This window comes from Halichoeres trimaculatus, unplaced genomic scaffold, assembly GCF_033239565.1.
Source record: "Halichoeres trimaculatus isolate MK-OKI-2021-1 unplaced genomic scaffold, fHalTri1.1 fHalTri1_scaffold_11, whole genome shotgun sequence".
Lineage (NCBI taxonomy): Eukaryota > Metazoa > Chordata > Actinopteri > Labriformes > Labridae > Halichoeres > Halichoeres trimaculatus.
Genome location: NW_027437189.1, coordinates 8,911,842 through 8,937,909, shown reverse-complemented (window position 1 = coordinate 8,937,909; position 26,068 = coordinate 8,911,842). Strand labels below are relative to the sequence as shown.

At 39.7% G+C, this 26,068-nt stretch overlaps 4 protein-coding genes across 5 annotated transcripts in view; all 4 read left to right on the top strand.

Moving 5' to 3' along the window:
* prickle3 (prickle homolog 3) overlaps positions 1 to 4,725 on the top strand; it is a 35,734-nt gene extending 31,009 nt beyond the window's left edge. For both annotated transcript variants that reach the window (XM_074681814.1, XM_074681815.1), the window contains 3 exons: positions 16 to 309; positions 412 to 795; positions 3,548 to 4,725. In XM_074681814.1, coding sequence (XP_074537915.1) covers positions 16 to 309; positions 412 to 795; positions 3,548 to 3,999 — 1,130 coding nt within the window. In that variant the 3' untranslated portion in view covers positions 4,000 to 4,725. The remainder of the gene's footprint in view (positions 1 to 15; positions 310 to 411; positions 796 to 3,547) is intronic.
* A 259-nt stretch (positions 4,726 to 4,984) lies between these two features.
* On the top strand, positions 4,985 to 9,299 carry fam110a (family with sequence similarity 110 member A). Its single transcript, XM_074681786.1, has 2 exons — positions 4,985 to 5,138; positions 7,445 to 9,299. Exon 2 carries the CDS (start codon positions 7,647 to 7,649, stop codon positions 8,892 to 8,894), a length of 1,248 nt encoding a protein of 415 aa, XP_074537887.1. The 5' UTR covers positions 4,985 to 5,138; positions 7,445 to 7,646; the 3' UTR covers positions 8,895 to 9,299.
* A 740-nt stretch (positions 9,300 to 10,039) lies between these two features.
* Positions 10,040 to 19,281, top strand: mfsd2al2 (major facilitator superfamily domain containing 2a-like 2). The gene is made up of 14 exons (XM_074681809.1): positions 10,040 to 10,129; positions 11,383 to 11,502; positions 11,585 to 11,709; positions 11,802 to 11,934; positions 13,537 to 13,615; positions 13,706 to 13,869; positions 15,840 to 15,930; positions 16,059 to 16,180; positions 16,434 to 16,517; positions 16,855 to 16,938; positions 17,016 to 17,128; positions 17,352 to 17,495; positions 17,579 to 17,755; positions 18,174 to 19,281. Exons 1-14 carry the CDS (start codon positions 10,040 to 10,042, stop codon positions 18,502 to 18,504), a joined length of 1,857 nt encoding a protein of 618 aa, XP_074537910.1. The 3' UTR covers positions 18,505 to 19,281.
* Positions 19,282 to 20,933: 1,652 nt separating this feature from the next.
* On the top strand, positions 20,934 to 25,107 carry fkbp1aa (FKBP prolyl isomerase 1Aa). The gene is made up of 5 exons (XM_074682542.1): positions 20,934 to 21,090; positions 21,193 to 21,240; positions 21,715 to 21,827; positions 23,356 to 23,531; positions 24,229 to 25,107. The coding sequence occupies exons 1-4, from the start codon at positions 21,054 to 21,056 to the stop codon at positions 23,485 to 23,487; spliced, it is 330 nt and encodes a 109-aa protein (XP_074538643.1). The 5' UTR covers positions 20,934 to 21,053; the 3' UTR covers positions 23,488 to 23,531; positions 24,229 to 25,107.
* Positions 25,108 to 26,068: the final 961 nt, after the last annotated feature.

Here is a 26,068-nt window from a genome sequence, read left to right as displayed (position 1 = left end):
ACTCTTCTTCTTCAGGTGTTCGCTGCACAGCTCCTGTGCAGAACGGACTCCCTTCACCTGGTAGTCATCCTCATCCAAGAGGCTCGTACTCCCCTCTTCCCCACATTCATCTGGGGAACGGCTTGGGTCCATCCTGGCCCAATGATCTTCCTTATTACAGTTTACTGCCAGCAGACTGTGGCATCAAACCTCCTGGAGCTGGTCTACAGCTCAACGGAGATACTGGACTTACTGGGCTCAATTCAAGAGGAACCTCCACAGCTAAAGACTGCAGGAACTGGGTGGAAAAGACTAATCAAGTTATGCAAGGTATCACTGAGCCTCCGCACCTTTCAAGAGCTGAAGTCAGTGTCTGCATCTTGTCAAAATCTGATGTTTCTTAAATATTCCTCTGGGTTTTTCTCTCCACAGTGTTCCCTTCTCAGATAAACTCTCATGAAAACCACCTCATTTCACCTGACTCACCTCCACCCCTGCCCAACCCCTCCATCCTCCCACCTCCTCTCCCCATTAAATCCAAAGACTTGATGCCCCCAGAGTTGCCCCCTTCAGACCTCACCCCACCAGGAGACAGACCCTCAGATTCTCCACCGCCACTGACTCGCAGCAGCACAGCCAGGGTCAGCTTCAGGGAACCAATCAGCAGCAGCTACTCTGTGGATGAAGATGAAGATGAGAATGAGGAGGAGCTGCAGGAGGGGGAGGACAACCAGCAGGATGAGGATGAGGTGGAGGAAGGCTTCGGAAGCAGGTTGAATCTGCAGAAGGGAATCCCACCACAGATGGATCTACTGGGTAAGAAGAGTGAAGACATATTTACACCTGATGTTGTGTGTCTGAGTGATACTATAAGTAAAGTGCAGACAATTTACAGCCTGCATGTCCAAAGTCAGGATTATGGGGCCAATAGGGGCCAGAGGTCCATTTTTAAACAGCCCCTAGCTTACATCTGAGAATACATTGATTATGTTACAGAAAATGAATCATGTTTACATTTACATTTTCTGTCAAGTGCACAAATCCAATCCGCGACAAATCTAAAGTATATCCTGTAACATCTGACTAGACTGCATTTGGACTGTGTTTAGGCTACTTTTAAAAAAGCTAAAGCTCTGTACATTCTGCAGAAACTGAACAACACTCTCAGCTGACATCTTTAAATGAAAGGCTACGTCATGATGTGATAATTTGAGGTTTAAAAAAACATGTCAAAGGTCAAAAGACTAGATTCAAGTAATTAAAATTGTGCAGAAAATAAGAACAAAATGGATACTAATATTTCTCCACTCTGCTGGAAATGTAACTCTGAGACTGGTGACTACATCCATTGCCTTTGGTCATGTATGAAGCTACAAAGGTACTGGTCTAGTGTTGTGAACGAACTGACTGCTATTTTTGGTGTTCCAATACGCATGGACCCTGTGTGCCTTATACTTGGCCTCCCGGAGGGTCGGATCACTGACTGTAAACATAAGAGACTTTTCAACATACTAACCTTTGCTGCCAGAAAGAACATTTTACTCCTCTGGGGGAAGAATGTTGCCCCAACAAAAAAGTCATGGCACAATATTATCATGGACTGTATTCCTAGTGAATACATCACATGTATGCTTGTCTCCAAAATTGATGCCTTTTATAAAATATGGGACCCTTACTTAAGGCATATTGGGCCCAAGCTGTCATCGTCCTTGCTTCGGGGATTTCCCAGCTCAGCTTAGCATCTGTGTGATTTAGTTTTATGTGCTTACTGTCTAATGGGCACTTTGTGGCCTTGCTGTATTTGTACATTCCTTATCAAGTAACAATTGGACACTGGTGTGTGTATGATACTGTGCCGTGGGATTTTAGGGGCTAGGACTGGATGTGAAACATTTACCGCCTTAGTTTGTATTATTATTCTATTATTATTCTATTATTTTCCTTATACTGTGCCCACATGTCTTAACTCTGTTTTTTTCTTTTTATAATTTCTTGTCATGTCTGAGCAGTTCTGTTATATTTTTGAAAAGTTAAATAAAAATATTTTCAAAAAAAAAAAAAAAAAAAAAAAAAAAATTGTGCAGAAAATGCAAAATTAAATCCAAAAAACTTGTTTAGATACACGGTAAGGAATATTTTTGACTAAAAGTGTCGTTAATAAATCGGAAAAGTCTGGATATGAAAAAAAGTCCTGATCTGGATCCTACAGTGGCATATTTCATTCACCTGAAATTTAAAAAAAACACTCCACTTTTTATGAAAACTATCTCATAAAAACAGGATTTTAAAATTTAGTTTCGAATTCCATGTTTTGACAAGATACTAACTCTTAAAAGAGGAATTTATTTATTTTTAAATTTTCTTGTTTTTATAAGATACTCACTCGTACAAACAGGAATCTGAAAAGTAAAGGAGCTCTTGAAAATCTTAAATCATCATTTTGATGAAGAAACATTTAACATGTAACTGTAAACTAAAAAACATCAAGAAGCCTACCTTACCTGTATCTACCCTGCACCTCTAAATAGAGACAAAACCATGCAGTTAGTCATGCATGCAATGAAGTGCCATTGAGAAATCCTGTGTTTAAGAAAAAAAGCAGGAAAATCAAAAAAAGAATATTTTTTGTTTTTATCAGATATCTCATAAAAACTGGAAAAAAAAAAAAAAATTGTGTTCTGAGATAGTTATGTGGTAAAAACAAGAGGATTTTTTTTATTTTTTTCCAAGTGAATACAATACTTCACCGTAGGATCCTGATCCTGCCATAGAAAAATCCAGACATATTTCCCCAATACCAACCCTTAATAGAGAACATTTTCCTTGAAAAGAAGAAGAGTTTGCTAATATTTTCTCAGCTCATAACTCTGCAGAAAACTGACCACTTATCTGGTATCAGAAAATGAGGTTTGACTTCATAAGTCTGTAATGATAGCATAAGTATGTTTGACCACATGTAGTGACTGATTTTAGGAGAGGTGAGATAGGATAGGTTATTCATTGCTCCTCTGGCCTTGCACAGCTTGCTCAGTCCTTTCTTGCGCTGATTTTTCTCAAATATTTACAGTCTAGCCCACCCTGACTTCTTGGGAAAAGTTTGCTCAAGATCTGGTGGGGAAAAAGTCTTGTTGCGGTCTGTGGGAAATTTCTTATATATTTTCACATGTTGAAATTTTAAGAAGTTTTCTCACGTTTTGCTAAAATGTGAATGCAACTAATAAAACATGCTGCTACTATAAAGCAGAAACATTAAGTCAGACAGGAACGACAAGAGGCAGGCGGGACAGGCTGCTGTGTTTATCAAGAGAGGAGAGGTGCAGGGATGTGTGTGTGGATAAGATTAAAGATGTTTGTGAACAAATAAAAAAACCAAAGCGAGGAGCAAACATCAGATCTGTCTGAACCTTTTACAGAGACACATTCACTGATGTTTCTAAAACACCTGCATCCCCCTTTTATCACTTAATGAGGATGTAAGCTAAATGTTTATCTGATCATGGTGAAGGAAAGTGACGTGTATGTTTAGGGGAATTAAGTAATATATTCTTATGTGATGATTTCCAAACAGATGGCTCCTCTTATCACCAGCGGAGTCTGAGGCGAGGTTGGAACCGATCCCGTGTCCCCTCCGACCCAGCCCTCCACCCTGGAACAGAGAGACGCTCCAGACGCCCCCGTCCTGACCGACCCCGGCTTGAGACGCTGGACTGGAGAGGTGAGAGGGACAGAGACAACCGAAGCCCCGCCTCTCTGACCCTCCAACCGGGCCATCACAAACATGGAGACGCCTGCTCCACGTGCTCCTCATCCTCAGACTCAGAGGAAGAAGGATTCTTCCTGGGACAGCCGATACCTCTGCCGCCCCAGCTCCGAAAGCAGCTTCCAGAGGAGGGCAGGGAAAGAGAGAGGGGACAGGAGAAGGAGGTGCAGAGAGACTCAAGTCTGAGAGGAAGCTTCCGGAGGAGGCGAGCTCACAGTCTGGGTGCAAAGGACAAAGATAAAAACTGTGCTATCTCTTAACCCCGACACAAGCTTCGATACACATCGTGTTGTTTTCTAAATTATGGTGCACAGGAGGAGCTAATGGCCCTCATTACTCTGGTGCTCTGGCTGTTTATCAGTTTTATGATGTTGTGAACGAGGCATGCGCGTGCAGACTCTCAAACGTGAACCACACACTGCTCAGCAAAGGGAAGCACAATAAACCTGAGAGGAGTTCCTGCTTCACTGAAAAGCCTCAGTGTACAAAAAACTTTATGGGTCGTGATGAATGTGGAGTGATTATTGTATAAGTGAGTGTGAATACAAACTGCACTGTACCCTTACTGTTCTTTTAACCATCAAACAGGATTTACATTATGCAAACTTGGAGCAGCAAATATGACCTGGAACATTCCTCTGTCACGGTTTGTTTAAAGAACATTATCTTATTCAAAACTCTACTGTTACCACATTTCTGTGCTCTTATGTGCAATTTATATATAACTGTAATACATTACAGTTATGGCCAAATATAGCATATGTTGGCATATGGTTTTAGCAAACTGTGGTAGTTTTATACTTTGAAAATCAAAAAAAGTGTTTGTAGAAAAGTGAACAGAAACTCTAAAATTTGTATACATTTAATGTTTTAAAAAAGAACAAAAAAACTTAAAGATCATTTATTTTTATATATTTGGTGGAGGGTGCTTCTCGTTTTCATTCTAGGTTAAAGGAATAAATGCTGACTGCTTCTGTTCCTTTTGATTATGTGGCAGTTTTATTGTTTTATTAAATGTGTCTTAATTGTTTGTCTTGCTTGTGTGTTTTATTTTGAACTCAACATACACTCAATAACGACCTTTGAACAGCTCAAAGTGTGTCAGCATGAAGTGTTGAAGATTTACAACACCAGCACACACCTTTCAACTGTTAGCAATAGCATGAGACAATCAGGTGATCACGTGATTTACAAAAAGTCAGTTAACATCCTTGTGCGCGAGGAATTGGGATTGGACCAATCAGGAGGAGGTGGGCGGGGTCAAGAGGAGCACACATGAGTTGTCAAACAGGTTTGTCTTCACATTTGGATACACTCTCCTCTACAAGGACAACACGGAGGATTTGTTGTCTTAAAAACTGAAACTGGGACCGACTCTGGAGATTTAAGAACATTCAAGGTGGGTTTTCTTGTAGAAGTTCAGACATTAAGACAGAAGTGTGTTAACATTAAACCTACACCTTTATCCAAACAGGCCCGGGCTTGTCAGGGCAGGACTGATGACTAGGCCTTGGGTGCATGCGGGACTTTCTGTTATTTACCTGCTTCTTTTGTTTCTCTTTCTTCTTCTTCCTTCTGCTCCTCCATGTTTGTCATTAACTCTATAAGTCAGGACATGTGGGTACTTGACTCAGAAACACCAAATTAGAGGCTCTATTTTGGTTTGTGGCCCTCCTCTTCACATTCCTATTTGGTTTAACACTCCAGTCTGCATGCTGCTCCAATAAGGGTCTATATCTCAGAGCTGGTGGCCTTGTTTTTGGAGTTTTCAACGTTGAAGGTACAGAAAGTCTCCACAGCTCTGTCAGCACTTTGCTTGAGCTGGAATGGCAAATATGTGGGGAATGTGACCGGCAGACGCAGAGCGTTCAAACACACAGTATCTTAAGTGTGTTCAGACGTGCTGGAGGAGCTCTTCTGGTTATCAAGTTTATTATCAAGACCTTGTACACCTTCACAATTTGATATCAGAACCTCAGATGGTTTCTAGATCCTAACTTTTGTGTAATTGACGTTTACTCTGAAAAAAACCCCACAACAATGGTAACTGACGGCTTAATTTAAAGTTGAGGAGACGTTGTTCCCACAGCAGCTGTCAGTGTGTGATCTGCTCAGTATCGCCTTCAAACAATAGCTTGTTGACAGCTGTTGTAATGCACTTCCCCACTACCCCCTTATACACACACCCACACACACTAGTTTGTGCCCCTCTGTTCACACAGGCCGTCTGGCTGACTGAAAATGAAGTGTCACTTTCATTGTGTGTTTGTCTGCGGAGAGATGGATGACTCCGTGTAATTGTTTGAATGCCTCCAATGAACTTGCGAGACGAGGAAGGTTCTAGAGACTCATTGGCTGCCGTTGACAAAGCGTCAGGTTAGGGGTGAAGTTTCTTATGGGGTTGGTTTTTTTGGCAATTCAATTTTTGTTTATTTTTTGCCTTTTTCTGAAGTCAAAATTTGTTATTTTTTATTTAGAGCCGTTTGTTCTCTACACGGCCTTTACACCCAACGTCAAAAAACGTTCTAAACGTTTCAATGACGTCACCCAATGTATTTCTGAGGGTAAGTTGTAAAACCAAAAAAAAAAAAAAAAAAATCGTGATCGCTATCTAACTAGCTTTTGGCTAAGCCAGTACTAGTATTAGTATTTTAGTATTTATTTATTTATTTATTTATTTCATACATCTGAAATAAAACATTTTCATACAAACTTATAACCATATAATTGAATGAAAAGGAACAGAAAGAAGTAAAATCTTATATTATCTGCCCCTTTTAGACACTCAGATAATATTTCGAAAACAACAAAACATATTTTAAAAACAACAAAACTACTGAGGTTAAGTTAAGGTCTTAGCCTGTGTTTGGCAACCAATAAAATACGGCAAGTTGTCGATTGTATCAGTCATCTGTTTTCTTATGTCTAAATACCAGGTACTTGATTTTTTTTTTTTTTAAAGAAAGGAATTATTAGAAGTTTTGTCACTGATAAATGAAATTTTGATTTTAAATCAATATTTGACTCAAGAAGCGACATTTTTTTTAATTTAGATGGATTTTGGTAGCAGACTTAATCACTGAAAGACTTAATAAGCTTAAACAACATCATGTTTCATGTACATTTTAATCAAATATACTTTTTAAATGTAAGGTGCAGTTTATTATAGACAATTTTTAAGGAAGTTTTGTAAATTTAAGTGTAGGTAAGCAACATTTCGTACTGAGAGTAGCTTTAGCTGTGGCATTACTTGGGCGCTTTTACTGTTGGGGGGGTATCACCTTGTGCATCACAATTATTGGTATGCCAGGAACTAATGCACTAAGAAACGTTCTGTATTGTCTGGAGTGCAACAACAAGCTGCATTAAAATGTGTTGTTTTTTTTACACATTTTTAACTGTAATTAATTAATCCTAATTGATGTGTTTAAGTCTCAGACCTGCAAAATACATAACTTTTTGTTTTTAATAGTCATAGAAAGTCCTTATCTGTTTAGTTGTTAATGATTAAGAAATGAGAACAGAAAGCAAAGCTCTTCAGAACCAGTTAAACAGGTTTATTTCTGCTGTGAAGTTGCATTTTGATATGAGCTTCAACAGGATTTCTCTGACTTTTGGAGGTCACTTTATGTAGAATGCAATATTTTACCTTTTCTTGTTGTCTTCGTGTTCAACATCTTAGTTTTTTTTTCTCTTTCCTTACAGGTGTAATGTCTTCTTGCCTTTAACAGTAAGTCCAAATGTCAGGAAGCTGAAGGGAGGATTTGATGCAGCCATCATGAGACGGACTGACTCAGGAAACACAGGATAACGCTGCAGGTTTGGCACAGCCCAGGATTTATATTCCCAGGTGACCAAAGAAAAACAGGACGTGCACTGGAACAGGCTGGACTTGTAGTTTTATAAAATGCCTTCAGAGGCGCTCAAACACCCATTGAGGCAACAAGCTAGGACGGTTTTAGCTGCAACACCCCCACGCCTGCGCCCAAAGGGTCCAGTGGGTCCAGACTTCTACCGGCAGTTCCCCCCAGCAGCTGGCAGACCAAAGCAGAGCGCAGTGGAGCGTCTGGAAGCGGACAAGGCAAAATATGTGAAGAGTCAGGTCGCTCTTTCCAAGCAGCAGCCTGTGAAGCCTCCTGAAGTCCGGAAACCTCTCCTGAGCCCTGGAACAGCTCTGAGGCCCACCAGGAAGACCCAAACCCCAACGAAAGCAAAGCAGGAGGAAGTCCAGCTCAACCTGAAGGATCTGAGCAACCTGATCAGCGGTGTGAACGATGGACCCCAGCCCAGTGTGAAAGCAGAAGATAGACCTGATGGTGCAGCAAGTTCTCCTCAACAGACACCTGCAGGAACGCCGCAGAAAAAGGAGAGACCGTGCCCCCCTCCTCGTCCTGATTGGTCTAGTCCTGCTAAAATGAGGTTAAAAGCTTCTGGTCCTGCAAGAGCAGAGAGTCCTGGTTCTCAGAGTCCAGCTGCGGGTACGGTACGCAGAGTGGATGTCATGCCTCAGGCTGGACCTGTGAGGACACCCTGCAGACCGCCTCAGTTCATCCGTCAGCCCCTTCAACCTTTACACCCCCAGTCCCCGCTCCGCCTGGCTGCCCCAAACCTCCGTCCTCTCCCCCCCAGATTAAAAACCAGTCCTCTGAAACCTGTCATAGCTGCTCCTTCTAAACCTGAAAACCTGGTCTCCTCTCCAGAGGGGACTCCCGTCCCTTCTCCCCCTCTCCCTAGCCCAGCTCTTCTCCCTCCTCCCTCTCCCGCCATCACTCGCCTGTCTTCCTCCAGCTCCAGGAAACGTCGCTCTTTAACCCGCTCTAAATCGGACATGAGCGACCGCTTCTCCCGAGCCGGCACCGAGCTGGAGCGCTTCTTCAACCTGTGCGGTCTGGACCCGGCAGACCTGCAGGAGTTGACTGGATCTAGCTCTGACATTGTTTCTCTGGCACGTTTCCGCAGCGTTAGCGCTCCGGGGTCAGAGGTCGCAGGCTCAGGCAGAGAGGAGGAAGACGATGAGGAGGAAGAGGATGCTGGGAAAGCTGCAGCCCGTGCTCCGTATGGTGTCTCTGTTATTGAGAGAAATGCCAGAGTGATTAAATGGCTGTACGGACTACGACACGCTAAAGACAACGCGAATAAGAGCACAGATTTGTGACTGTGAATGACCTGAAATAAGCTTGAAAAGTGTTCAAACCATCTGTCAGAATTTCACCGCGTGGACTGATGTGAGTGCATGATTAAGCTGAACGTGAAGAAGTTTGTGATGTGATCAAGTCGTCATGGAGACAGTTTTCCTGCCTCATGATGCACCTACATTTGCTTTCTATGTTTTTTGTAGATTTGGTTGATTGTTTTTATTTTTACGACCGAAAGTCAAAAAACTGTTATTGATGTTTAGATTTTTATTTCAAGGAAGTCGTTATCCTCATTTTTTTGTGAGTGGTTATCTGTGTCTCTGGAATAAGGATGCTGAAGGGTCATCCCCAGTCAGGTTCACACTATGAGGCTGTTTAAAGACGCCATTAAAGAACGAATGATGCATTATCTCATCAGGAGTTTGGTTGTTCATTTTGGAGAGTTGTGATGAATATCTTCAAAGGAATAAAAACTCTAAATTATCTTAAAGAAAATAAAAGTCTAAATGTAAGTGTTGACGTAATAGTGTTTCCAAGTATTGTTCATTTTGCTGAGTGTGTCTTTTTCAGAGAGAGGACTAACCGGATCAGCTGGTTTTATTTGATGCAGGAAAGTTTCCCTGCTGGTCCACAAGAGGTCAGAGCGGTCCACGTTCATCATTATCCACAACCAGAGAACATCAGTCCATCTACTCTCAAAGGGATAATTTATCAGAGCAGCCTTTTTTTTATCCCAATCTTTAGCACCATCACTTAGAAAGATGCTAAAATGTTGAATTAATGAAGGAGGAGACACTCAGAGAGTGCTTGGTTTTGCTTTTTTGCATCTCAGTCTCTTTCTTTTTTTATTATTGTCTGTCATAACAACAAGCTTGTAATAAAATCAATTTGAGTTTGTAAGAGAAAAAAAAACAAAGTTATCAATATCACAGGCTGAGACGACCTCTGTGACAGAGGCACTTCTTCCAGTCTATAAACACAAGCAGGAGGGCCAGGTGAGGGCACTCTACTTTCACCCAATGAGGAGTTGTTAGACCGGATTCCTATGTTTCTCAAGCGCCACCTGAACGTAAAGGCATGCATAGAGAGAGCCATTGTTTTCACTATCAAGCAGCCGAAGATCGAAACTCTTCATATGGCATTATTTTTAACAGACCTTTGAATGATGAGCTGCCTGAAGACGTTTACAGAGCGACTGCAGACGGTGAAGAGTCGGCTGACAAAGCAGCATGCAGGCAGTGACTCATCACAGAGGGTAAGTTTCAAAATTAAATTCTTTTCCTCTGCTCCTGCATCTAAATTAGACATCTTAAAAATAAGACAGTATGAGGAAAAAAACTTCTTAGCCGAAACATAGCTCAAGTACTTCTCTTTCAGATCTTATCACATGAGATTAGAGGAACAGGTGTTCCTGTGACAAACCTGCAATTTTTATGAGAAGATGACCCAAAATACAGTCTTTCTACCTAAAAATAAATGAGAGTTTTTAAAAGATTCAAATACTATTCACAAATTAAAGCCTGGCACAAAAAATATTTTAACATGATGCAGCATGGTGCATTAAATTATATATTTGCATCTGTAATCTTATGTAAACTGTACACAGAAGTAGACATTAGTTGATATTCTGAGTATTTTTGTAACATTTTTTGGGAGGTAAATAAAAAGCGATAAGAGATTAAGGAGTGGCATGCATTCTACTTTTTTATCCAAAAATGTAAAGAGTGCAGATAGTGATAGTGCTCAACAATTATCAGAACATTAAATTAAGTTGTAGAGCTCAAATCAGTCAATATCACACAAAAATGTCCTTCCTCAACTTTTGATCAAGCATACAGTCCGCCACCGGATGTTTTTATCAACCTGTGAATCCTAATGCTAATGAAAGGTAATCATAAAAGGTAATCTGACATGGTCCATAAGTTATATAAACAGATTCAAAGTGAATGAGAAAAAGAGAAAGGAAAAGACAAAGAAAGAGGCCTGAAGAGACAAATTTTGCTGTATTGTTTGGAAAGTGTTAAAATTAGTTAGTATTTCTCAGTTTGCAGTTAAAAATGTTTTGGGTTTAAACCAATGTTGTGCTTTGAAAAAGTAGTTTTGAGCTGATTAAAATAAAATCTCTGATTCATGTTAAGGTAAGGGCAGTGGGATTTTTTGTCAGTTGATGTCTGAAATGCTGATACTTTCCATCTCATTTTTCCCTGTACTTATACTGATACCTGATTTTAAAAGAACTAGGTAGGTGGGTTTGTCTATATAATTACTGTCAAGTACTGAACTCATGTCATAGAGTGGATGTCAGGCAAAGCACTTCACTTTTTCAATTTTCTGCATCTAAATTCCTTCTCTGTCTAAGCACTCAAGAAAGGTTTGTCAAAGCTTCAAAAAGTCGTCTTCAAAAAGACACTGCTCTGAAACATTTAGGGAAAAAACAGGAAAGAAATAAGAGGCGCTGCTTTGTCGACAAAAAATGTGATTTTAAAGGTCATATTCTAATCTCTACAGGTGTCAGGTGGGATTCCTCTGGCCACAAAGCTGTGTTATGCTGCCGGTGGGGTCCCGTATCAAGTCACCACAGTAGCTATTGGTGTTTCCCTGCAGATATTTCTCCTGGATGTTGTTCCAGTAAGACTTTTTGTCTTCTTGGTTCTAAAAAATGTTGCATGTTTTCAGAATTTTTGACTATAAGAATCTCATTGTTTCCCAGATGGAGGCGTCCTATGTCTCAATGATTTTGTTTGTGAGTCGGGCCTGGGATGCTGTGACCGACCCTCTGGTGGGATACCTGGTGAGCCGCAGTGACTGGACCCCAAACGGCAAACTCATTCCCTGGTTGGTTCATCTTCATCATCTTCTTCTTGAGTTTATCTGCTGCCAACTCATCCTGAGGGCTCTGTGCTGAATTAATCCCTGTTTGACGACAGGCTGGTTCTTTCCACTCCGTTTGCTGTCTTCTCATATCTGCTGCTGTGGTTTGTTCCACGAGGCTTCAATTCTCAGGCCCTCAGTGTGCTGTGGTTCCTCGTCGCTGCCTGCCTGTTTGAGACCCTCATAAGTGTAAGTCAGTGTAAGTGGCACTCAGAAATACTCCTTGTACTGGTGGAGAAAGCCAGAGAACATGATTTAACTACTTTAGCTTTAACTTTATGCAGCTTTAAACAGTTACTTTGCCATGCCAGAGAGAAACACAACCCATTTGAACTCAGTTTAGCCTGCAGTGTTTTTAGAAAGAAAAAAAAAACAGAGTAAAGGCCTGAGGCACCCTGTTACCTGCTCTGACTACTCTCCTGACCTCCTGGAGGGGGTATAAAAATATAACCAAACAAAAAACTGTACCTGGTGCCCTAATTAAAGTTGCTCTGAGTCGTCAGCAGCAGGGGAATAATCAGTAATCATGGAGTACTCTTTACAAAACACTATGGTGGCCCTAAAGGTCAAAAGACAGACAAATTTCATAATGCAACATTTCACAAATTCTGAAATGTTGTCTTTTTTAGAAGTGTTGTTTTGTTGTTTAGACCCCTTGAAAAGAAACTCTCCATTATTTTATTCATTTATTTATTTATTTACTCATTGAGTTTGAGATGTTTTTGAACTGAATCACACTAAAATAAAACAAAGATAGACGAGAAGAAATCAAAGAAAGCAAAATAAATAGTAACCCTAAAAAATAATAATATATTTACACATACACACATATTTACTTATGTACTCAATCAAAATAAAACACAAGTTAATACAATTATCCCTGGAGACCATTAATTAAAAATCAATAAGTGATCCTGATCCTTAAGTTTGAAAACACAGCCATTAAAATCATATAGAAATACTTAAGATGAAAAAAAATTAAAGTGATTATTTACAAAGATCCTCTTCATAAACTTGGCATTTATACATGGGAAAAACTGAAAATAACTTAGTGTTTAAAGCATGAGTTTGACTCGTAGGGCAGCAAAGAAAGGAGAAATGGGACCCGTGTGTGCACTTTTGAAGATTTATCAACAAAACAAAAAAAGAGATGAAACAAAAACCAAATGAAATATTTAAGAATTAAATCCAAAAAAGTTATAAAAGAAAACACAAAAGAACACAAATAAGACTAAGCCCACTGAAGGTAAACCTAATGAGTGTGTTTAAAGGGGAGGGCAAGAAGTTGGGCTAAAGCTGACACACAGGGAGCAAGAACTACAAAATAAAAGCAGCATCACATCAGACTTGATTTAAATCAACAGATGAAAAAAAAAAGAAAACAACACAAAACAAAACATCTTAGACAAGACATCTTAACTAAAACAGAAAGTAAAAAAAAGAAAGATAAATCCACAAAATAAAACAGGAAATCAAAGACTAAACCATCTCATCAATTAGCTGCTGGCATTCACTCTGGTAGGCCTATACTACGCTGTTTTAAACAAATAGCAGTATATTTAAATTAATGTGTTTAAACTATTGATTCAAGATTTTGAGAACCTCTTCTAAAACTTATTTCTCTTGAATCTAATTTCACTCCCTCGGTTTCCCTCTTCCTCATGTAGCCATAGCAGTGTTACATGCTATCTTCATTTCCTTATTAGCGCTGTCATTTCGCTCCAAACTGTGTCACCATGGTTACTGAGTTTCACACCACTCGTGCCACTTGGCGTCATTTTCTGTCATCAGTGCTACAACGTCCCCTTCCTGGCTCTGAACATGTTCCTCGGGGGAGATCACAGGGACAGAGACTCTGCCACAGCCTACAGTAAGACCACACATCTCTTACCCCCAGGTCAGGCCTACTGTGGCTCATATTCATCTCCCCCTTCTCTGTTTTTCTGTGCTCTTATGGCAGGAATGAGTGTGGAGATGTTAGCGATGCTGCTGGCGTCTGTGATTCAGGGTAAAGTTGTAGCTGTGTACAACACGGAGAAGCAGGAGGCCTGTGACAGCCTAGACCTGGTGCATGAAACCCCCCAAAGCACATCATCTCCACAAACTGCATCGCTCAAAGAAACGGTATCTACTGCAGCTGAATCACCTAAACCTTAAATAAGAGTGGTTTCTGGCTCACATAGCGCTCATTTTTCTGCAGCAGTCTTCAAGCGTTTCTTTGGCATTGTGCTGACACGGTCCCAGGGGGATCGAGTTACCCTGTAATTTAGTGTTCTTAGCTCAACAAAGGCATTGTTGTACGTGTGTGTGTGTGTGTGTGTGTGTGTGTGTGTGTGTGTGTGTGTGTGTGTGTGTGTGTGTGTGTGTGTGTGTGTGTGTGTCTGTTGGGTTTGGTTTTATATGCTTCACAACTACAAGTAGATTTAACAGAATTATATAAATGTTTATTTTGTCAACAAACCATGAGTTCCTTTAGATTAAATACTTCAGGTCAAAGGAAATCCTGCAAAATAATAGTCAGGCTGTCAGTTTCAAATTTAAGGTAGGTAAAAGGATCTTTCTGTTTTCTTAATCTAGCTAGGGTCAGCCTTATTACCCAACTTTTGTAAGAACATTTCTTACACTGAAAATTAGGCCCTATGTTCCCACAGCCCTATGTTAGAGGACATTTTCAAAATTTAGTTTTGTGTTCCTGCATCCAGAGGGCTGGAAAGTGACTCCAAGCATCCCAGGAGCAGCCCCTCTATGCCAGCCCAGCTTCCCAGAGGTACTGATGCACTGCAAACTATAGTTTATGTTAGGGATGGCCAGATACTGGTACCAGGTATTGGTACCGGGCCGATACCAGCCTTTTTTCAAGGTATCGGTACCTGTGAAGGCTGCAGATACTAGCAGCAGATACTTTAGGCAAAAAAAATCTTACGTCGAGCAAGTTCTCCTCGCCACTAGATGCTGCTTATTGCTGCAGTTTAACACCACGGCAAATGTACGCCAGTTCCTTTTCAGACAATATGAATGAACCAGGAAGAGTGAACAGTTAAACTTTTTTTTGCACTTTAGTTTACTTTGAATAATAACTAAACTCTGACTGTTGTTAGTTTTAATTGTGCACTTTTTATAAAAGTTCAAAACTCAGAGAGTTGTTTGTGTTTTATTTGGACTAATGGCAGAGTGACTGTGCTGTCTTAGATCAAGATGATCTGTCACTGTTAATTGAAATTCTATGTTTCAAAAGTACTAGTAGTATCGGTACTCGGTATCTGTGAGTACTCAAGAAGGAGTACTCACCGATACCGAGTTACACTGAATGTTTGCAATAAACAAAGAAATGGGCGCACCAGAATAAGCCAAAATCTACAATCCATCTGAAGTCCATTGCTATTGGATAATAGGTTGGGTGTAACTAGCTACCAAAGTGGGAGAAAAGAGGACAAAATATGATACAAATCTATGAAAAGGTAAATGTGGGATCATAGGGCCTAAATTTGAAAATACATTTTTAAGAACACAGTGCTGTGGGAACAGTCACACTCCCTACCTAGCTAGCTATGTTTAGCTAGATAGAGAAGAAAAGAAAGCAGCTAGAAGTGGCTGATTGTTAGCATAGCCTTGCAAGACACTAGAGGGAAATACTAGCTCTCTAAGTAGCTATTTTTACATTCAGGTACCCAAAAAGTGTTTGTTTTTTTAATCTAACACTGTATTCACTTTGCTGCATGACTTTACTAAGTCTGGCTAGCTAGATTAGCAAAGGAGCAAGCTTATCTTCAGCAGTCAGAGTGGAAGCATTTCTTTCCTCACTTTTAGCTAGAAAAAATATTTAAGTAATGATTATTTGACAAAAAATAGTAGATAAAATAACAAAGAGTTATTTATGTGAAAGTTGATACTGAACAAGCCCAGTAAAACAGCTAGCTTAACTTTGTCGTAACTGATTTTATCAAGCTTACAGAGCCTCTACTAACCTGGGCTTTAATGGTCAGATTTAAGATTTTTTATATCTGTTTTCTTACACATAAAGTAAGTACTGTGTTTTAATGAAATATTAAACCATTTCTGTTTGTTTTTTATGTTTTATGTCCTTCTCACATCAGGAAAAAGCTTTCTTAACCTCAGCCCTGATCATGGGTGCTTTGTTTTACCTGAGCAGTCTGGTTCTCTTCCTAGGGGTGAAGGAGCAGCGTGGTAAGAAAGTTAGAAGTGCTCTCTGTTATAAATTTAGATAAGCTTGTTGATGACCTCTTGATATCGATGGTTTTTAGTGGGTATCATCTCTGCACTTCTTTGATGTCTCATTTTGGTTTTATTTTCAGCACATGAAAGTGCCGATGATAAAGTGCGACCCTTCTATCTGACCTCACTGAAGCTGCTGATCTTTCACATCCCGTACCAGAGACTCGTCCTGGGCTTTATGTTCTGTGCACTTGCATTTCAGGTAAAGCTGAGCTAAAAATAGTCTTTTTGTGGACACCTGAAGTTCTGTTGTTTGTCCTGTGTTGAACAGAAACACCAAAGCAAAGGTGTGAAAATCTCTTTGGCTGTGAAAGTGTTTCTGTCAGTCATCTTTTCATGTCTGTGATAGGTTTCCATATATTGAATTCTATTTTTTTGTTTGTTTACTTTGAGTTTTTAAGTGCACCGTATAATTTTCAAAATATTTTATTTCTGCTTTTTCTCCCAACTCTCAGATGTCCTTGGGTAATTTTGCACTTTTTTGCAGTCATGCAGCTGGGCTGGGGGCCCAGTTCCAGCACCTCCTACTGGCTTTACTGGTAAGATACAACCAACTACAAACAGTTGATAGAGATGTTTGAAGATGTATCATTTCCCAAATGCTTAAAAAGGGCCTCTACTTTTAATATAATGGTTATGAGTCATGTTAGAGATATTCTTTCACGACGTAAGCTTTTCAAAAGACAGATGATGAATAAAAAGAGATGAGAAAATGCCATTTTTATCTTAAATGAAGGAAATTAAATACTTATGGTATGGAAAATTGAGTTTTTAAGTGCATGCTGGGATGTTTTCAGCTCTCGTGCTAAAGTCGGCTAATAAATTTTTCAGCACACTTTCTGAATTTCAAATGAAACGGTCTCAATGTTTTCACAGGCGTCTGCCTCCATAGCAGTTCCTCTTTGGCAAATTGTTCTCCTGAGATTAGGAAAAAAAGTCACAGTTTTCATCGGACTGTCGGTAAGAAATCCTGGTACAGTAATGTGGGTGTTAAGATTGTTTTCCATACCTTGAGTCTCTCATTCTGCCTCCCTCAGCTCTTTATCCCAGCGGTGACTATTATCGCCTGTGTTCCCAGTAACCTGCCAGTTTTCATGATTATGTGCGTTCTGATGGGATTCAGCGTGGGGACCATATTCCTGCTACCCTGGTGAGTCAGTTCTCAGCAAGGACACGTAGTCCCTTGTCCTCTCGAAGGCCCCTGTCAGATCTAATCAGGATCAGAGCTGAATGTGGTGCACATGAATCATTCACTTTGCCTCCACCTGAATATTGTAGCACTGATCTGATTTGTTGACTGTTCGTGTCTGCTTGCCTGAAGTGACATGCGGTTTTGATATGTGACTCGTCAGCTATGTCAACATTTGCCACAGGTCGATGCTTCCAGATGTGGTTGACGACTTTGCAGTGAAACATCCGTCCTGCAAGGACCTGGAGCCTCTGTTTTTCTCCTGTTACGCCTTCTGCAGTAAGCTGGCAGGAGGCCTGGCTGCTGGGATCTCAACCATAACATTACAGTATGCCATCGTGTTCGCTCATTTCACAAGGTCTGCGTTCCCATTTGTAGGTCTGTCAGTTTATGTTCCCTCTCTGTGCGCAGGTTCGTGGGGTACAGAGCGGGTGCATGTATCCATGGTGAAGAAGTGGTGACAGCTCTGATCGTGCTGTTCTCTCCAGTTGCCATCATACTTCTGCTGATAGGAATGGTCTTTTTTTGGTTCTACCCAATCAAGGAGAAGCAAAGTTTGCAGCCTCAGGAGCCGCCGAGCACAGCTGAGTAAGTGGTGAATTATCCTCGCAAGAGATGAAGCAGACATGTCGTCTTTAAAGCTGCTTTTAACTTTTTATCCTTTCTCACCTCTTTATTGCAAACTAAAGCCACACAAGGAGCAAGATAGCTTGCCTTGGGATAAAGATCAGACGCAGGTTGAAAGGATGAACCTGGCTCTTTTTCAAGATTAGTAAGAAAGTGAAAACTTTAAATAATGTCCTCCTGTAATGATAAAATGATAAATGGTCTTGGGATATTATTTTCAGGGACTCTTTTCATTAAATCTGCTCCATAAAGCAAGCTTCTTATTTGCAATTAACAACGCACATTTTACCTACAGCATATATAGGCTTTAACAAGTATATATATGTTTGATTCTCTGGCATTTAAGTTACAGTGATCTTTATTTTACTTCTTCGCTCAGGCCAGAAGCCACAGTGTCTCCATCAGACTCCAGAGAAAACACAGAGCAGCCGAAAATCCTGCAGCAGCAGTCGAATACCTCGCAGTGCAACTTCAGTCACAATAAGAAATGCTCAGTCAAGTCATCTGTCCATTCAGATGTATCAAAGAGCCCCTCTGCAAAGTACAGCAGGCCTGCAGCTGTTGTCCAGTCAGATGAAAATCCTCAGTGTCACAGACTCGGCCTGGGCCAGCACTCAGGAGAGGAAAGACTGCTTGGAAATTCCTCCTGGAACCGTTCTGGGTCATCTTCAAGCAGATCAAATGTGAGATCCAAAGTGACTTGGGTTTAGACGGACACCTCAGAGCAAGAGTTTGACATTTTGGGAGGGTTTTTTTTACTACTGCAGGGAGCCCTCATGTCTGTGTGCTAAATATGAACCTGCAGCGAGCAGCTGGTTAGCCAAGCATAAAGGCAGAGGATGGACAAACAGCAAACTCCGCTCTGCTGTGCTCAGTGAGACAAAGTCAAGTTTAACTGGACATCTGAAGTTCACAAATTGTACGAATTTGTTTAGTGAACTGAAGTGCAGAAATAATGAGCTGTGGTTTTACAAGAAGTTAGCTACTTATCTTAACTGTGAGGTTTGAAAGGCAGCACAACATTCCTACCTATAAAGCCACAATGTCTGACTCATAAATTTCAGTTTTTTAATGTATGTATATCTTTTATTTTTCATTTGTTTTACTGTTTACAAAATCCTTCACAACATTAAACGGTGAGATGTGAATGTTATCAGTGTTATGATGCCCTCAAGTGACCCATTTAATCAATTACTGAAGGTCTTAGTTGGACAATTGAATGAAAAAAAAGTACATGTTTAAGAAAAGGGTCGTCAATGGTGCCGTTTGTCGTAGTGTGTTAAAAAGACTTTTTACATTGAATCTTTTTTTTCAACTTGTTACAATCTGCATTGTATTGCTAAAACTTTTTCTTTATTTTGTGATGGAAAGAAAAAAGCCATGTGCCTTTTTTTTCAGTGTGTTGTTATTCCGACAGGATTTGCTCATTGTTACTCTGAAAGGGAGCCATTGGACTTGTAGTTATCAATATGTGCTAGCAATACAGATACCAGTCCATCATTTGTTTTATAAATGAATAAGTTACTATTAATTTTTTTTTTATTTCAACCACTCAACACGTTATCTAATTGAGATGTTGGTAAAACCATGAGTCATGTGACCCCAAGCCTCTAGTTTGCTAATCCAGCAAGAGCCTGTATTTGGTAACAGAGCTTTCAGTTTTCTTTCTATGTAATTAATTAATTTACGTATTTTACACCAAATAACAAATTAAAACTTCTTGGAAATATGAGCGCTTAGCAAAAAGATGGACAACTGGGACAGAGACAAACAATCAGAGAGACAATAATAATCCTTAAAATGAGTATAATACCCCCATGAACAAAGAGGGTCCAAATGGTGTTGCTTTGTTAAGTTACTTTTTTAATAGTAAATAGGTGAATAGGTATTCTATCTAAACCCTGTTGAGGTTAAAAATCATATTTACAAGAAGTCCTGGCCAAGAAGAGGAGCAACAAATTTTAACAACACAAAGTTATCACACTGCAAAAACTGAAATATTATCAAGAGTTTATGTCTTATTATTAGTCAAATTTGTCTTTTTATACTGAATATGAGCCACATTCAACTTGTCAGTCCAGAAAAACTTCTTGATTCAAGTTATTGAAAGACAAAAATGAGGTCTGAATTGCTTGTAACAAGTTAAAAAATCTGCCAATGGAACAAGAAAGATTTGCTAGAAAATTTGCTAAAAACTAAAATATTGTCTTAATACAAGTCACTTTTTTTCTTGATCCATTGGCAGATATTTTTAACTTGTTACAAGCAATTCAGACCTCATTTTTGTCTTTAAATGACTTAAAATAAGAAATTTTTCTAAACTGGCCGGGTGAATGTGGCTGATATTAAGTCTAAAAAGACAATTTTGACTAATAATAAGACAAAAACACTTGATAAGATTTTAGTATTTGCAGTGCAGTCAAAGCATCAACAAACTGATGCTAAAGTAGCAAAGGACCTAAAACTCATTCTCCTGTTTCAAGATGCACTCTGGGGATAGAAATCTAAAATAAGTTTTGAAAATAAAGGAAATACCAGTGATTTAGTCAATAGGTTGGCAATGAAGGCCAGCCAATGGGGGCATACAGGGAGCAGTGAAAATTAGTAATGAAGCTCAGAGTATGAACCCTCAGAAAATGAAGGCACTGAGATTATTTATTTTAAAAAACACTGCCATAATGTATCAAAGGCAAGAAAGTAGCAGCAAAAAGTCTTTTGCTTACAAAACTCATTTCTGGAATAGAGGACCAACTGCCTTACAAGCTGCTGAACGTGAGGCTTAAAAGTTCAAAAGACATCAAAGACAAAGAAACACTGAATATACATATATGAAGAGTATTAAAACTTTTGAATGCATTACTTTTTGTAGTCAATGTAGATATGAATACATGAGACAGAAAGGGTTAATAAATGTTATTCATGTGTGCACATACCTGATGCCACTCCTGTTGGGCCACCCCTGTTAAAGAGTCTGGATCCTCCCATGTCCTCACAGAGTTGAAAGTCTGTGTTGTATTCAGTAAACAATGTCTGTTTGATTATCTCATAATGTCTACATAATCTTATAAATGTCCTCCCTTCTATTCCCAGTTACATAAACTTCAAGTGTATTTCAGTAATAAGAATAACGGTGCTCTGTTTGAGAGTTGGTGTGTTTTTCCTCGGCTAAGCCCACCCGCTCCTCAGCAGGCCGCCCCTGCCTCCTGCTTCCGCTCGCATTGTGGGGTGGTCTAGAGGAAGGATACAGAAGAGCGAGAAAATGGGAGTAGAAATTGAGACCATAACTCCGGGCGATGGTGGGAACAAACTACATTTCTAACCTTATTTTCCTCAACTCTACTTCCAATGTGTGTATTTCATCATTATACGCACTTTCCTTGTTTTCTACCTCTTTACAGGACGAACATTCCCAAAGAAGGGGCAGTGTGTCGTGGTGCACTATGTCGGTAAGTCTCCTGCATGGAGCTCAAAGATTTAACACAAAATGCTAATTTTATTGGCCAAGTTGATGCGAAGTAAACACAATTAATTATTCAAACTCGTAGTAAACTGAAAATGGTGCCGACGGTTGTTTGCTAGTTGTTGCTACTGATGGCTGGCTAGCCTAGCAGCTAACTAGCGTCCTATGCCCAGTTTGAACGATCGCTTGTTGTTAATGCTAAGTTAGCAGACGCTAGTACGCTATGGAAGTTACTTACTTACTTGTAATGTTCTCTCGGTAGTTTAAAAATACCTGTGTTATAATTTGGAAGAGGACGAAATAATTGTTGAGTTAGTGGTGGCAGAGTTAGCTCAACGGCCCCGTGATGCCAGTGTTAGCTTCCTAGCTCTTGGCTGTTGGTTAACGTTTGGTGTTGTTTGGTGCAGGAATGAAACTTCTCTTAAACTGCAGCTCGTTTGTTTTGTACATTTGTTAACAGGCACACTGGCAGATGGCAAAGTATTCGACTCGTCGAGGCAACGAGGGAGGCCCTTTAAATTCAAGATTGGTAAACAAGAGGTCATTCGTGGATGGGAAGAAGGAGTAGCCCAGGTATGGAGTTTGTTTATTGCACAGAATGTGCTACTTCTGAACACAGTTAACGCTTTATTGCACGAGCGACTGAAATACTTGATTCTGATTGGACATGACTGCATAGCAACTGTCTGATAGTGCTATATAGCACACCGTTGCCAGGGATGTGGTATTAAAAACTTACAGGGTTAAGACGTTAGATGCTAAATGAGAGTTGCCCCTTTTTGTCATATGTTTAGAAGTCTTTCAGACATCAAACTTCCAACAATGCTCATTTACTTTATTGTTTACGACTGTAGCTTTTAATGCATAATTTTGGCATCATAAAGGAAGGGAGTCACTAAAATTACAGCACTGTCAGTCCAGCTTTGCTGCTAAAGACTGACAGGAAACCTAGAAGCAGGGATCTGGCAGGCAGTACCAATTTTATTTTATCAACCTTTCTGCCACAAATAACCAAAGGAATGCTTAAATTGTAATACAGGGACTTCACTATTTTAGTCAACTTGTGAAAATCAGGCTACTCATGCAGTCTGTGTGAAGAGGCCATGGCTATTACCATGTTCATGCACATAAAGAAGTCAAGTTTAGTTGATGTGTCAACAATCAAGAGCTGAAAAAAGCAGAGAAATCCTTCAAACTGAAATGGGTTGTAAATTAAAAAGAAGTTGTAAACCTGCTAACTATTCACCATCATGCTTGAAAAATGGTTACTGGATATTGATTCAACATTTTATGTGGTTCTAACATATGCCCACTTAAAGACAGGATATCAATGCCCCATTATGTCTTATCTGTGACGTGCACTTCTGATCCTTCCTCGGAGGTTGTAACAGAGAGGGCATGGGGTAAGACTGTTGAGCATCGGCAGGTCAATAAAGGGCTCTTTCACTGGGAGTCCAATTTTTTTTGCTATTTTGAGATGCAAAATAGGCATAGTGATGGCATAACTTTGTTACAGCACTGTTGCAGAGTTTGTTACACTCCCTGTTAAAGCTGCTTCCATGGTTACCCTGCAGTCTCCTTAGAATGAGTTCGTTTTGGTGAAAATCTGAGCCAGCATTGAGCTAGATTAGTTGTTATATAATTCAAACATTTCCACTGATGATTCAGTGAAACAAGGTGAACAGGGTCGCATGAATCAGCACAGCAACCTTTTTCAGCCAATTTTTCTGCCCCGTCACTGTCAGACTGTCACACTGTATGTGGCTTGTTTTCCATCTGTAAATACACTCCACAATATCCCATACTGTGTTCTCGAGAGAATATAACTCATGTGTCACCTGAAGTTCTGTTGAGTTTTCTGTCAGAACCTTCAGTTTGTCTTCACTCTGTTCCTGGTTTGACAAAATGATTACAACAGTCTATCACAGCCTGTGGTTTCAGCTGTATCAGTGGCTGCTGTGGAGTTCTGATCAAACAGAATCAAATATTCAACACAGTCTCTCTGTAATCCTCTACAACCTGTACATTACCCACTATGCATGCAGCTGATATTCTTTGACGGTTCAGTGTTGTACTGAGTGTCTTTTCATGCTCTCCACAGATGAGTGTAGGTCAGCGGGCGAAGCTGACTTGCTCACCAGACTATGCCTACGGAATCAAAGGGCACCCAGGGATCATCCCATCTAACGCCACCCTCACCTTCGACGTGGAGCTGTTAAGCCTAGAAGTCTGAAACTTGTGCACTCAGCTTTGTTTAAATTCCACTCAGATTTCAGGGTGAGGAATCCAGAATGAATAAACACCACCACCTTGACTATGTGAAGCATGTGCTGTGAAGGCAAGGGGCTTTGGTGCAGACAAGGTTTGGGGCCATTGAAAAACATTTTTATTTGGAGGGTGGGCTGGTGAAAGAAACAAAAATCCTGACTCTCACTTTTGGGTTCTGACTTTCACATCAGAATCCTGAATGATAGATAATTTAAATCTCAGTATTCTGAGGGGAAATAATCTAAATTCTTCCCCTGATAATTCAGATTTTTAAGTCAAAAAATAAATTTACTGATCTGTCCTCTGAGTTATGAGAGAACATTTTCAATTCCGACTTCTTTTTGTTGTGACTAGGTATTTTTTTCCTTCAGACTTCTTAGTAATTCTTGTTATTTTAAAATTTCTATTTTTTTTTCAGAAGTCTGAGATTTAAGTCAGAATCTTATCATTTTATGGGAATTTTGTCAGATTTTTTTGTCTATTTACTATATATATATATATATATATATATATATATATATATATATATATATATATATATATATATGTGCACACACACACACACACATATCGTGGTCTTCAGTACCTTGATGAATTTTGGAGAGTTTCTGATAGCATTTTTCCATCTCCATAACTTTATGAAATTTGACATTGGCAGAAATCTTTCCTCGCCCCCTTAATCACCCCCCCTCTCTTGTCTCTGCAGGTCAACTCCTATCTCGGGAACATGGAGGAAAACGTTGACAGAAGATTCCTGCTCTTGATCCCTTCATAGGACCTATGTCTATAGCTTCACTAGTTCACTCTCCTTTCCATTTAGATTCAAATTGTGTTAAGTAACTTGCTTTAAAACTTCATGCTATATTTTAGAGACCATACTGTAATAAGCCATAGGCCATCCCATGTATTCTGTCATTCTCTGCTTTGTATTTTTTATAGTGATGTTTTCTTTTTTTATGACTTCAAATGGACAAAATGTGTCAGCCATCAGGACCAGGTTTTTGATCAGTGTCATGAATATTTAATCAAACTCATTCCTGTGGCTCTGTGGCCTTCACAACCAGTGGTATTGATTTGTGGGTAATGAGTTGTCTTGAATTAAAGTTAGAATAAATTGTTGTTAGACACAGTGATATTTCTACGAATCAATACTCGTCATTGGGCTAAATTAAAAGTGTGGAGTAGTTTGTATCCAGGGATTCATGAATCAAGCACATTATTACCATGAAAAGCCTACAGATCTCTGCAGATTGAGGATTTTCTTTGACTTGCTGCAACATCAGTTCTTATAAGTGTAATCAGCTGTTACTGAAATGTTCACAACTTGATGATTTATCTGAAAGCTTTAAAACATAAAGGATTTTCTTGCTAGAAAAGGTCATGGGGGGAATATTTGGTGTTTTGTAAAAACTTTCTAGACTGGCACGGGCAGTTCTTCTAAACAGATTTGTTGGCACATTATTGGTGTTGTGATTATCTTAATTTGAAGGAGTTGTGTGTAACAAGCTGTGGATGTTCTTAAAGGTCTGTTCCTTCCTCGAAACACATTAAAGGAGTAATTTTAACACAAAGTTCTGCTTCTCTTCCTTTGAAAAGCTGCCTCACGTTTTCTTGACGACAGCCCCTTAAAATTCAGTGTATCCTCACAGGTTTATAACTAATGTTGAATTGAGTTACAGCTCTATAAAATGAGAAAAACCCAAAGAATATATGTTAAGTTTTGGACAGATTTGTCTGTGAAGTTGGGTTTGATAAGTGAATGCGGGAGGCACAGGTTTTGAGAAATTCCCACAAGAGGGTGAGAAGAGATGGTTTACATCACTCAAGAGTAGTTGTCTTGAAGCATAAAAAATCTGATTCATGTTGTCACCAGGTTTCTGCACTGACTATGTGGACATGACTTGTTACAAAAATCACTGACAGAGAAGCAAAGTGTGAAAGGAATGGAGAGATTTGAATTTTCAAGTAGGTGAAAAAACAGTTTTGAAGCCAATAAATTCAGTTTTAAAACAATAAATTAAATATCAGATCATTTTTCAAATTTAGTTTCTGGTGGCAAAAATCTCAGCCCGTACCAACTGCTTTTATCTACTTTTAACTTCAGTATTTCGTCCACCTTTTGTAGCAATAACAGCATTACATCCATCTGGCACAGTGTCAGTATATTCCCCAGAACTTAAACTCCATTGTTAGCCCATGACTTCTGCAACTCAAGCTAAAAGTTTCCATTGAAAGTCATTTTCAAAAGAGCATGATGACGTATTGATGACTTTGTAGAAAGTGCATTCATTTATTCATTTTCTGAACCGCTTATCCTGTTCAGGGTCACGGGTGGCTGGAGCCTATCCCAGCTGTCATTGGGCAAGAGGCAGGGTACACCCTGGACTGGTCGCCAGTCAATCACAGGGCTGACACAGAGACACACAACCATTCACTCACACAATCACAGCTACAGACAATTAAGATTAGCATGATAAGCACGTTTTTGGACTGTGGGAGGAAGCTGGAGTACCCGGAAAGAACCCACACATGCACAGGGAGAACAT